At 51.0% G+C, this 11252-nt stretch overlaps 1 protein-coding gene and 1 long non-coding RNA gene across 2 annotated transcripts; both read right to left on the minus strand.

Annotated features, from left to right (window-relative positions):
* Positions 1 to 3014: 3014 nt before the first annotated feature.
* Positions 3015 to 5031, minus strand: TLCD2 (TLC domain containing 2). Its single transcript, XM_037493094.2, has 4 exons — positions 4793 to 5031; positions 4497 to 4579; positions 4183 to 4265; positions 3015 to 3612 (listed from the first exon to the last, which is right to left on the minus strand). Exons 1-4 carry the CDS (start codon positions 4966 to 4968, stop codon positions 3163 to 3165), a joined length of 792 nt encoding a protein of 263 aa, XP_037348991.1. The 5' UTR covers positions 4969 to 5031; the 3' UTR covers positions 3015 to 3162.
* A 1387-nt stretch (positions 5032 to 6418) lies between these two features.
* LOC119230713 (uncharacterized) lies at positions 6419 to 10962 on the minus strand. Its single transcript, XR_005121797.2, has 3 exons — positions 10848 to 10962; positions 8652 to 8822; positions 6419 to 7424 (listed from the first exon to the last, which is right to left on the minus strand). It is a non-coding gene; the product is annotated as an uncharacterized LOC119230713 (long non-coding RNA).
* Positions 10963 to 11252: the final 290 nt, after the last annotated feature.

The raw sequence follows: 11252 nt of genomic DNA on the forward strand, positions 1-11252 counted from the left end.
TGTGAAGCTATCAGCAGCCTCTGCAGCTGGCCAAGGAGCTGACCCACATGGTGCAGCAGACCTCTTCTGGCTGCCCCGCTGTCCCCCTCAGCAGTATATTTCAGTCTGTCTGCCTGTTCTGTTCCCCACTCTCTCTGGTGAATCCCCTCACCCCCCACACCTCTGGCCTATACCCCAGTTCTTGTATGCATAAATAAATAAATGTTTAAAAAATAAATCAATAAAAACTCTACCATGGGCATCACTCACAATTACCCTCTCTCATTTTGTTTCCATGTCTCTATTATTTTCTTTCTTTATCTTTGTTCCTTCCTTTGGATACTTCTACCCTCCGCCTTACTCTTCTGTGATTCCTCTCAGTTCTTTTGCCTATTTTTCTATCTCAATTGACACCAAATTCTGACTTTTACTCATCTTCCAACCAACCTCTCCTTATAGGTTACTACCAGTCTCTGTTGATGCGCTGTCTATCTGCACTATAGCTGCTTGGCCTTTGTCTTTCTGCCTGTCTCCAGCTCAACATATTTCACGCTTTCTCTTTCAGTCAAATCTTTGCATTGACTGCCTCCTCCCGCTCCTGCTTCTCAGCTCTGCTGCCTAATCTCCCTCCTCTCTATTTTCACTTCTCTTCTTTCCTGCCCTTTATCTGCTTCTATTAACTCTCTCTCTCCTGAGTCTGGTTGCTTCTCCTTGTCAATCATTCACTCTCACTATTTCACTGTCTAGCCTGTCTGTACTTTACACCCTGGAATCCCTTTCTATCTGCCTTTATTTCTATTTTTCTTATCCTCTTTGTTTATGACCATTTTAATAATTTTATGATTGGCTCCTCTCAAGCATCTACAACATCTTCTAGATTTTTCTGCCAAAGATTCCTCTGTCTCTTCTATGCACTGAATTTTTCTCTGCCCTCAACCTGTGTGTCTGTCTCTATCACCCCATTTGCCTTTCTTCAGTGCAACTTTTTGAAAGGATTCCCCCCATCCCCTTCCTTTCACTCCTGTATTGTCTCTGTGAATGATAAGCGTTATCTTTTTCTGTCCACTGTTTAGTAGAATAGCAGTCTTAATAACCTGGATTTTTTAAAAAGATTTATTTATTTTTATGGGCCTCCCTGGTGGCGCAGCGGTTGAGCACTGGGTTGCGAAGCTGCCCGTGGCCTCTGCGGCGCCGGTTCGATCCCCGGCTGCTCCCCGGCCACCAGAGGAGGGTCCCACATGGCGCGCAGACCCCTCCTGCTGCCCGCTGCTCCCCTCAGCAGTGTGCCTCGGTCCTTCTGCCTGCTCTGCTCCCGGCTCTGGCTCTGGTGGGTTCTCTCGCCCTCCCGCGCTTCTGACTGTGCCCAGTGCATGTATAGACACAAACAAACAAACAAACAAACAAATAAAAAAAAAAAAAAAAGATTTATTTATTTTTGCATACAAGAGCTGGGGTACAGGACAGAGATGCTGGGGTGGGGGGTGAGAGGATTCACCAGAGACAGAATGGGGAACAGAACAACAGACTGACTGAAATACACTGCTGAGGGGAGCAGTGGGCAAGTCAGGAGAGGTCTGCTGTGCCATGTGGGTTGCTTCCTGGCCGGGGATCAAACTTGTGCTGCAGAGGCTGCAGATCGCTTCATAGTGCGGTACTTAATCCCTTGCCCCCACCAGGGAGGCCCATAACCTGGATGTTTTTCCTGAAAAGGGGAGGGGCCTTGTGCTATAAAAAATTTTTAGCAGAAGTGGCAGGGGAGAAAGAAGAGGATTCACCTCTGCAACCAGTGGAAGTCTCCCCTCATCTGCTTCCATCTCTGCCCTCACTCTGCTTCCATCAAAGCCTGGGCCTGGGAAGACCCTACACTAGGCACCCAGAATGTATATGAGTACCTGTTATGGCTCTGGAATTCAGTGCTATACTAAGAAAGAAGACTGTCCTAGCTCCAACCTCATTGCTCTAAAAATATGAAAAGGTCAGAAGATACTAAAAAACTGAAAAGACAGGGGCCTCCCCGGTGGTGTAGCAGGTTGTGCACAGCACTGTGAAGCTGTCTACAGCCTTTGTAGTGCAGGTTTGATTCCCGGCCAGCTAGGGAGATACCCACATGGCGCGGCAGACCTCTCCTGTCTCGCCCGCTGCTCCCCTCAGCAGTGTCTTTGGTCTGTCTGCCTGTTCTACTTCCCGCTCCGTCTCTGATGAATCCTCTCACCCTCCCGTGCTTCTGGCCTGTACCCCAGCTCTTGTATAAATAAATAAATTTTCAAAAAAAAAAAACCTGAAAAGGCAGATGCTAGACCACAGTAGGATGAGGGTTAAGTACAAACACAATAGTGTAGCTTTAAGAACCAGAAATATGGGCCTTCCTGGTGGTGCAAGGGGTTAAGCCGCAGCACTATGAAGCCATCCGCAGCCACTGCAGCACAAGGTCAATCCCTGGCTGGCTGGGGAGCTGCCCACAGGGCACATCAGACCTCTCCTGACTCATCCACTGCTCCCCTCAGCAGTGAGTTTCGGTCAGTCTGCCTGTTCTGTTCCCCACTCTGTCTCTGGTGAATCCTGTCACCCCCCCACACCTTTGGCCTGTACCCCAGTTCTTTTTTGCTTAAATAAATCTAAAAAAAAAAAAAAAATAGAGAACCAGAAATATTAGCAGCAATCGCTATGGCCTAGGTTCTTCTTTCTCTTGGCAACTATTTTGCCCATCCCTACTGACTAGAGATAGCATCTGCTGTGCTTCCTGCCACTGCCAGAATTTGGTTGTAGTTGAGGCCTCTTTTACCCTCTGATCCCACCTCCTCCACACCAGATCTCTTTGCTCCTAACAGGACCTCACCTTTTTTCACCTGTCCCTGTGCCAAAGCAAAGAAATTCTGTTTGTACTAGCAGTTTTATCCAGCTTCATGCCTCCTGCCACACTTTACTGATAGCACTGACTACATTGCTTGAGGTCGTTTACTGGACCTATGGTCATCTGATGATGGAATTCGGTAAACATTAATTTCCACATTTCCTCTCAGTTCCTAGGAATGGAGGAAGGGTATGAGTTGGCTGGAAGAGGAACTGAGATACTGAAAATCCAGTCCAGCTCTTACCCCCGTGGGGAAATGTACATGAAGTTCACCATCTTGTCTTGGTTCTATCTCCCCCAGGACTGGCAGAAGAGAAGTTTGAGGCTTCTCTTTAGTCTTTCTTGCGAAGATTGGAAACATCCCTGGTGACAGGCTCACTATCACATGTCCCAGTGTCCCTGCTTTCCTTGTCCCTCAGAGTGGGCAGGTGGGCCCGAGACCGCAGAACATCACTGACGAAGATGCGGACACCCAATATGATGCTCATGACACCCACGGTCATCAGCCCAATTCCACCAAGGACAACCAGAGCAGGAGGCACCTGTTGGTGCTGTCGGAACAGCCACACACTCATCCACCCCAGTGGCACCAGGCGGAAGGGGGCAAGGGTGGCCAGAGTGGCCCAGCTGGCTATGCTAAAGACCAGGGATGGGGCCTGGTGAGAAAGCAGCAGCAGCTTCCGTAGGTGTAGACAGGCAGAGTTCAGCTCCAGGAGCAGAGACACCACAGAGAAGCCCACGTAGTGGCCAGACAGAATGGCGGTGCTGAGGCAGCTTACTACCTGGGGAGCCAGGGACAGAGGACAGAGGATTTTCTATGACCTACCACCCATCATCTCCCAACATACCAGTCCTAAAGAGAGGGACTCCCAAGCATTTTGTGGCACCCCTCACAACACCCGACCGTTATGCTTACCCTTACATTGGGGACCTGGATGGCCTTAAAACAACCCTTCCATAAGACGGGAGCAGTCTTGATTCAGAGGCTGTCTCTCCTGAGGTTGCAGCATCTGCACAGTACCCCCTCTAATTTCCATTCTATTCATGGACTATCATGCCCCACCACTGCTCTCTATACTGGGACTTGCCCTTCTAAGAAAAGATCTGTAGTCAATATTTCTGCAACTGACTGGACACCTGCAGGGACCCAAGCTCTTTAAGCAGTGCTCAGACCTCCAGCTGTGACCATCAATCATCTCCATCCCCCAATTCAGTCCATCCTTAGCAGGATCAAGCACCAGTGGGGGTCAGAGACTCTGGGAAATCATATGACAGAAAGCTAAAAAGAGATTGGGGATCCCATACTGGGTACACCTCCCTTCCTTCCTAGCTCGCCTTTCCCGGAGTCTCACCACCAAATGGTGACAGAGAAGTTCCCAGGCCTGGCGCATGGTCTGGTTCCACAGCAAGTCAGTTCCATCAGCCAGGAAATAACCTGTGGGCATGGGGTGGGGGTTTTGGGGTGGAATTAGGCTTCCCTCAAGCTGGTGTACAACCTGGAGAGACATCTCCATTCCCTTTTTCCAGTTTAGTTTCTCTTGAAAACCAAAAATCAACCAACCAAAAACAATTAGATTTTGCAGGGGAGAGAGAGGGGACCTGGAATTATTGTTAGAAAGCTGTCCCCCCACACCCCAAACTAACCCAATCTTCTCTGCAAACTCACCTACAGATACAGCCACCAGCACCAGGGCCCAGGGCGGGTGGCCACGAATCGGGTCGGCAGCCATCTGAGGGTACAGTGATAGCCTGGAGGAGTTGGGGGGCCACGGTCAACATTGAGCAGACCCGGGTCTCATCCTCAGGCTGTGCACGCCCTCCCTTCCATCCACAGCCCCATTCCAGTCTTGGACTTTCCAAGATCTCGTAGTAAAACTAAAGGTGGTGCCCGGGTCTTCTAATCTTAACCTTCTACCTCCCTCGCCCTCATCCCGGTGCCTCCCAAACCTCTAAACCCCGCACCCGAGCAGCGCCCCTGCCCCCGTGAGCGTGCTGTGCACCAGCGAGACACAGATGTTCCGCCACTTCCAACGGTCCTGAGCAGCAGATCCAGGTGTGGGCAGTATTTGCAGCCCCCAGTGCAGCCCCCTGAAGGCGGCGAAGGAGGCTCCGGTCACGAGGAGCCCGGAGGACGCCATTGCTCGGCTGCGGGACTAGATTCGGATGCGTCCTCTGGGGGCCCGCGCTCTCTGCCGAATGAACCCAACGCCCCCTGCGGGGACCGTGAACTGGCTTCATCGCAGTGCTGGGTCCCTGGGCTCCCCCGCTCGCTCCGCCTTCGGGATCGGTTGTAACTTTTCCAGGGCTCGTCCACGCCTCCATACCTCGATTGGGCGGTGATTGGAGCAGGCGCCAGGCTACCGCCCCTGGAGCCACGGCAACCAAGAGCGTCCCGCTCCAGCGTGGGAGGGCGGGCTGGGGTCTTCGGGGGGACTAAGCCTAGCGCGAGCTCAGCGGGGGTCTTTTGGGATGTCCTTAGGAGTCTTTCCCAGCCCCGCGAATTCTGTAACCCTCAAGAGCTTCAGAAATGGGTCACTAATGTCACTGATATTCCCGAAGCCCCGCCCCACTAACTTTCACCTCTTTTCCCTACTCTAACCCCTCACCAGCTGGCTGTACCTCCCACCCAACCCACAGCCCAGCCCTGAATTTAGAAACCAGCGCAATCCCACTCCCACCTACTTAAACCTGGCCACCTACTTAAACCTGGCCTCGCATGCATCCTCCCCCCCGCCCCCCCACTCAGATGTGCGGGAGGCGCCTCACTTCTTGGAGCCATCCCTTCTACCTCCTGAGGGTTCCAGATCTTAACATATCCTAGAAACTGTAATTCCAGGTGTCCTGCTCCCTTACATAGTACCTCTCAAACGCAACAACTCCCATTCTGGAGAAGCGACTCACTGGGGACTCTTCCCCAATCTTTTTTTTGGGCCCTCCAGAAGAGTCATTATTAGGAAGGGAAGCCATAAGGGAGCCACACGGCACCATCGTCCTGAAAAGCACTCCTCCCCAGGGATTAGTGCCTATTAGATGGAAAGGAGAATATGTCTTCCAATCTGAGGTGCCAAGGAGAGGTCACTTAGGGTAACCTCAAGGCTCAGGCAGATTCAAAGAGAAAAATGAAGATTCATCTTGTTTTCAGCAGCAGTATCCTTTATGATTCTAGAACCTTTCAGATGGAGAGGAAAATCTTTTCCCCTCCCCCATCTTCTGAAGCGTGACAGATTTTTACTCTTTTCCTTCTGTCTTACTCAAGTCCACACCTCTTTAACCTGGAAGACAGCCAGCAATTCAGAGAGCTGTTCCTTCCCTGTACACTGAGAGTGGATTCCAGATCCTCCTTAAGAATGAAGTTCATTAGCTGTTAGATCTTCCCCAAATGTCCTCATAACCCCCTTCCTCCACCCAAACTCCATTATATCCAAGGGACTAGGAGCATCTCTTCATTCTGACCCCCCCACCCCCCAGTATTTTTAAATTTAGGTTATTTTAAATTTTATTAAACAAAAAACATACACAATTAATGTAGAAAATTTGGAAATTACTGAAAAACCAAGAAGAAAATTAGAACTACTTTATTTGCCAAAGATAACCACTATTATTAACATTTTGAAGTATGTCTTCAGTTTGTTTTATGTATACAAGTATTTTTAAAAAATGAGATCACATAATATACACTATTTTTATAGCCTTTTTAATATTCAAAGAGCATTTTTCTTCCCAGTTAAATGTTCTTTTACATGACTTTTAATGGCTGCACAGTACTCCACCATCTGGATGGATATACAATAATTTACTTAGGCAATCCCCTACTGTGAATTTTCATTACAGGAGAAAAGAAATGAATTCCCAGTCTGACAGTTGCTTTCCATTTTTCTCTATTGCAATGGCAGGATGAACATCTTATAACTGAATCTTTATTTTCTTTAGATAAATTCCCCAATGTAGAATCACTTGGTCAAAGGCCACTGAAAAATTCAGGGTGTTTGGTTTATATTACCAGACTGATATCCAGGGAGTCTCACCAATTTGTATCCCCATATGCATTATATGGGAGTGTTATTTTAGTACTCCTTTGCCAATAACTTGAGTCTTATTTCTTCTGTTATAGTTTGCTATGGGAAAAAATGCATTCAGCATTATTTGCTTTTCTTTAATTACTAATGAAACACACACATTTTTTTTTTCATGAATTTATCCTTGAATTTATTTTAAGAATTTCCTTTGTATGTCCTTTTACAGCTGGCTCTTCCTCATGGAGACTGCTTATACAAAAATTAGAGGGTGATCGAGAAGTGGAAGTAGGAGTATAGAGCCACAAGCCAGACACTATAATATGGTCCCACATCTCTGAGGGAAGCAGAAAGATTGCAGGAAAATGGTGAATGAAGTACAGGACTGGAAGCTTGTCCATGATGGGGGCTGGCTGTTCTTTCTCCTGGTGTACTTCTCGTCTATATGGGCACCCTCTGCAAGATGCCCAAACAGGTCCCTGTCCTCTCCAGGCCTCTGTGTTCCCAAGCTGCACTTGCTCATCGCTGCTCCATGATGGGTGAGGATCACAAAGCCACATACCCAGGGCTAGACAGAGACACTGTGGCCAGTAAAGCAAGGTGAGGAAGAAAGGGCAAAGCAATGTCCAGGGACAGAGCAATCTTTGTTGCAACTTATGAGCGGACTCAGTCTACCCACCCACCCCCCAACCCTTCCACAGTTCCACACACATCCAACTTAGCTGCAGAAAGAGTAGGTCTACTCTTCCCTCTCAACTCTCAGTTTCTCATAAATGAAGAATAAAATCTAACTCCCTGCAAACAGCTTCCTCAGCCCCTGAACTTGGCTTCTTTCATGCAGAGAGGCTGGATCAAGGTTAAAATCACACCAGAGTCTGAGTCCAAGGGTGAGACTGGATCAGGAGCTGGGGATGGCAGGTTTACACTATTTGGAAGTCATATTCCACAACCCATCCCTCCTGGCAGCTGGAGGGGAGAGTGTCCTGCCTGCACAGGCCACAGTTGAGTCCCACACACTATAATGGAAAGTAAAGTCAGGAACGAAGTAGCAGCAGCAGCTGGAACTTCATCAGGGGCTACAGCCCTGCTTCAATGGCAGGGGAGGCCTGGGGCCACCCTTGCATGGTGGGAAAGCAGTGAAGAGACTGAGGGCCTTTTAGCCCTTATATTGGTCTAACCCTAGCCCCTCCCCTACCAAGCTCCCCTTTCCTAGCTCCTGGGGTTGTGGTCAGGGATGGAGGCGGAGCAACCATTTACATGCAAAGGTTTTATTCCCACCCTCCCACCCTTAGTGGAGGAGAGCCCAGGCTCTTGAGTCTGTACAACTTCTTATTCTCTCCTGAACTCAGCTGGGTGATTCCCTATCTGACAATTGGGGGGTCTGAGATAGGAAGTCTAAGGATCCCACACAGAGATGGGTGTCTTTGAATCTAGAGTCTGGATCACTTTAAGGAAACACGAAGAAAAGAAAGAACGGGGGATAACTACTTACAATATGACCTTTTCTCTAAAGAGGAAACTTATTTTTGGACCTCACTTGGAAAGGCCAGTAGGAAAGAATGGGGCATAAAGAAGGAGGATCATAAAAAGAAATGTGGGTAAAGAGATTTTCTTTGCTCCACTTCTTCACACAGAGACCAAATAATGTTAGGCAGTCATTTATTCCCCAGTTCAGCCAGAGTCTCTTAATTTAAAATTGTTCTCTCTTGCTAGGCCAATCTGGGTGCACACTTTCTAACTGAACAGGTTCCTTTTCCCAAAAGACTATCACTCTCGCTGTTCAGACTTTCCCAGACCCAGTCTGTCACCTTCCAGATGAAGGGGAAAGCAGCTCCTTCTCTTCCTCTTCCTCCTCCTCGAAGCCAGGGGCAGAGGGCAACAGTTCTTCAACTGGCAGCTTTAGCTGGGTCAGGACATAAAGCTTGCCACTGAAGAACTACTGCGGCTCAGCCAGGTGAGGATGTGGGAGGTACGGGTACCTAAAGAGAAAAGGAAGAAAAATGGGCAAGATCTGAGCAGGGCCATGGCACAGGAACACTGTCAAACTGGCCAGGAAAGACTAGCTCCAGGAGAAGCCCAACCGTCTAGTGAGGGATTCTTGACTCTTCACCTGGCTTGTTTGAGCTGTTAACTTTAGTGAGACGCAAGAGGCCACTCTAAACATATTTTCTTTGCTTCCCTTTCCATAATTGAAGGCTACAGAAACCCAGACCAGCAGCATTACCCATGAGGGGCCCCAGTCTCCTGAGCATTCAGAAAGGGCAGGACCTGGAATCTTGGATACAACCCACCAGTCACCCAGTTACTAAGTGAGAAGCTGCACTTCAGGTCTAGAAATATTAGTTCAGTGATCAGCTCAAATGACTTGTTTCCAGGGAATTCAGCTGGAAGAAGAGTTTTGGGGGCCTACATCTGGGGAAGAGTAAGGAAGGAAGGAGGTCTAGAATTTCTGGAAGGTCAGCAGAGGCTCCTGGGACTGTGTGGAGAGAAAGGAGATCAAATGCTGGAGGAGAGGGAGGTATGGGTAGGGTGGTTGGGCAGCTTCCCCAGGACTCTCAAATGCCAGGCATTCCGCTTGCGCATTCTGGGTACATCTGGTATGAATTCCAGGCTGTCTGCCGGCCCCTCCAAGTCTGAACTTTGTTCCAAGTTCCAAGCCCCGCCCCCACAGTTCCAACGCATGAATCAGCAGGAAAAGCCCGGCCCTGCAGCATGGCCTGGGAGGGGGCTGGGGGTGTGGCAGGCTCCAAGACTGTGAGCTGGGGAGGGCAGGTTTGTGCTGACACCAGGCCCAAGGGCATGGTCCATGCCAGAGCAGGGGGCTAAGGTGGTTGTGCCTTGAGAATTCTATACTCAGAGAGTATGAAAGATGAGGGTGGGAGGCTTTCAAATTACAAAACCCTCTTGGGAGATATGAACTTTGTGGTATCTTCCCCAGGTGACCAGGCCAAGTCCTTCCCATTCCCCTATGTCTGAGCTGGCTCTTTTTAGTCCTTAGGACTCAACTGCCGAGAGTCTGTGCCAAGCAGGTGCCCTTGGCTGCAGGGCGGGGTGGCCCAGGGCACTGACCCTCTGACCAGCTGCTCCATCAACCCTTTGGCACCCTGACAGCTCTTAACCCAGTCTGACAGCCAGGATGACAGGCCAAATGAGTTGGAAGCTGGAACTGGGGCCGAAGGGAGGTGGGGGCAATAGCCTAGCCAGAGGCCACGGGGAGGGGCTAAGAGTTGGCCGAGAGGTGGGGAGAGAGGGAGCCCAGTGATGACTAACCCAGGCGCCCCACCCAGCTAGCCTGCTTCCCAGGCGGTCACGGCCAGGCCTGTGCTAGGGGGCCCCACAACCGAACAGGCTGGGGGGAGGTGCAGAGGTGACCTTCTCTCGGCCCAAGACGGTCAAGTTAGGCTGGGGGGGCGGTTTAGAGTTTCCAGGCCCTTTTCCTAACCGCCCCCCCCCCACCAACCGTGATGAAACCCTAACCTTCGGATTGCATAAGGCCCCCCGCATCGCCGCCCCCTACTCTTTCTTCTCCCCTCCCCCCTTACATAACATCCTCTGGAGGGAACGAGAGGAGGGGCCGGCCTGCCCAAAGACCCCTTCCCTGCCAGGGCGCTCAACTGGCCCTGACCCAGTGAGTGCCAGTAGAGGCAAAGCACCTCCCCACTAATATCCCAGTCCAAATTCTGTCCAGGCTGGGAGGCCAACTCCCGTATCCTCGAACCAGAGGGCGCCGAGGTTAGCTGCCCCCAGCCCCCTGGCCCCTCGTCTTCCTCCCAGCTACTCCGTAAGACCTTCCACCACGACTCCGTTCCCGGACTTCTTCCTTAAACAACCTGACACACCACTCCAGCCAGCCCAGGGCCCTCGTCCCCGGAGCGCCCCAGCCCCCGCCGCCCCCTCTCCCCTCCCCCGGAAGGGTAGGGTGTGGCCGCCAGGACCCTACTTTTTCCCATTACCCCGTTAACACGGTTCCCTCCAGTGAGGTCAGGGCCCCAGCTCACACCCACCTGGTGCTGGGTGTGTGTGTGTGGGGTGCTGAGGGTAGGGGAGCAAATCTGTGCGTCCTTCCCCCACGGCCGGCGGCGCTGTCTCTTCCCAGCGCCCAGCACTCACCGGCTCCAGTCTCCGATCAGCTGGCGGCGTCGTGACGCACAAGTTGCGATTGCACCGCCCAGGGCCAATCACCGCCCACTGCTGGGCAGCGTGACCACACCCACTGGAGGCGCCAGCTCTGCGTCCTGGTCCCGCCTCCTCGGGCGTCTTAGCTCTGATTGGCAAGGAGACCACCCCTTCGCCTAGTGAGGTTGCGCTAAGCCACGCCCCAACCCACAAACTGGCCAATGAGTGAAAAGGTGTGGCTCAGGCCTCCGCCTAGGGACCTCGGTTACAGGATCACTACGTCAAACTAGAGT

This window comes from Talpa occidentalis, unplaced genomic scaffold (genome assembly GCF_014898055.3).
Source record: "Talpa occidentalis isolate TD23 unplaced genomic scaffold, MPIMG_talOcc4v2.1 talOcc4.7, whole genome shotgun sequence".
Classification (NCBI taxonomy): domain Eukaryota; kingdom Metazoa; phylum Chordata; class Mammalia; order Eulipotyphla; family Talpidae; genus Talpa; species Talpa occidentalis.

Bases quoted from the DNA above. Each gene is read 5' to 3' on its own strand.
- TLCD2 (XM_037493094.2), bottom strand. From the start codon at position 4,968: ATGGCGTCCTCCGGGCTCCTCGTGACCGGAGCCTCCTTCGCCGCCTTC. The intron at 4,266-4,496 runs GTGAGTTTGCAG...CCATGCCCACAG, and splicing joins GCTGGTGGCTGTATCTGTAG to GTTATTTCCTGGCTGATGGA. The intron at 3,613-4,182 runs GTGAGACTCCGG...CTGGCTCCCCAG, and splicing joins TTCTCTGTCACCATTTGGTG to GTAGTAAGCTGCCTCAGCAC.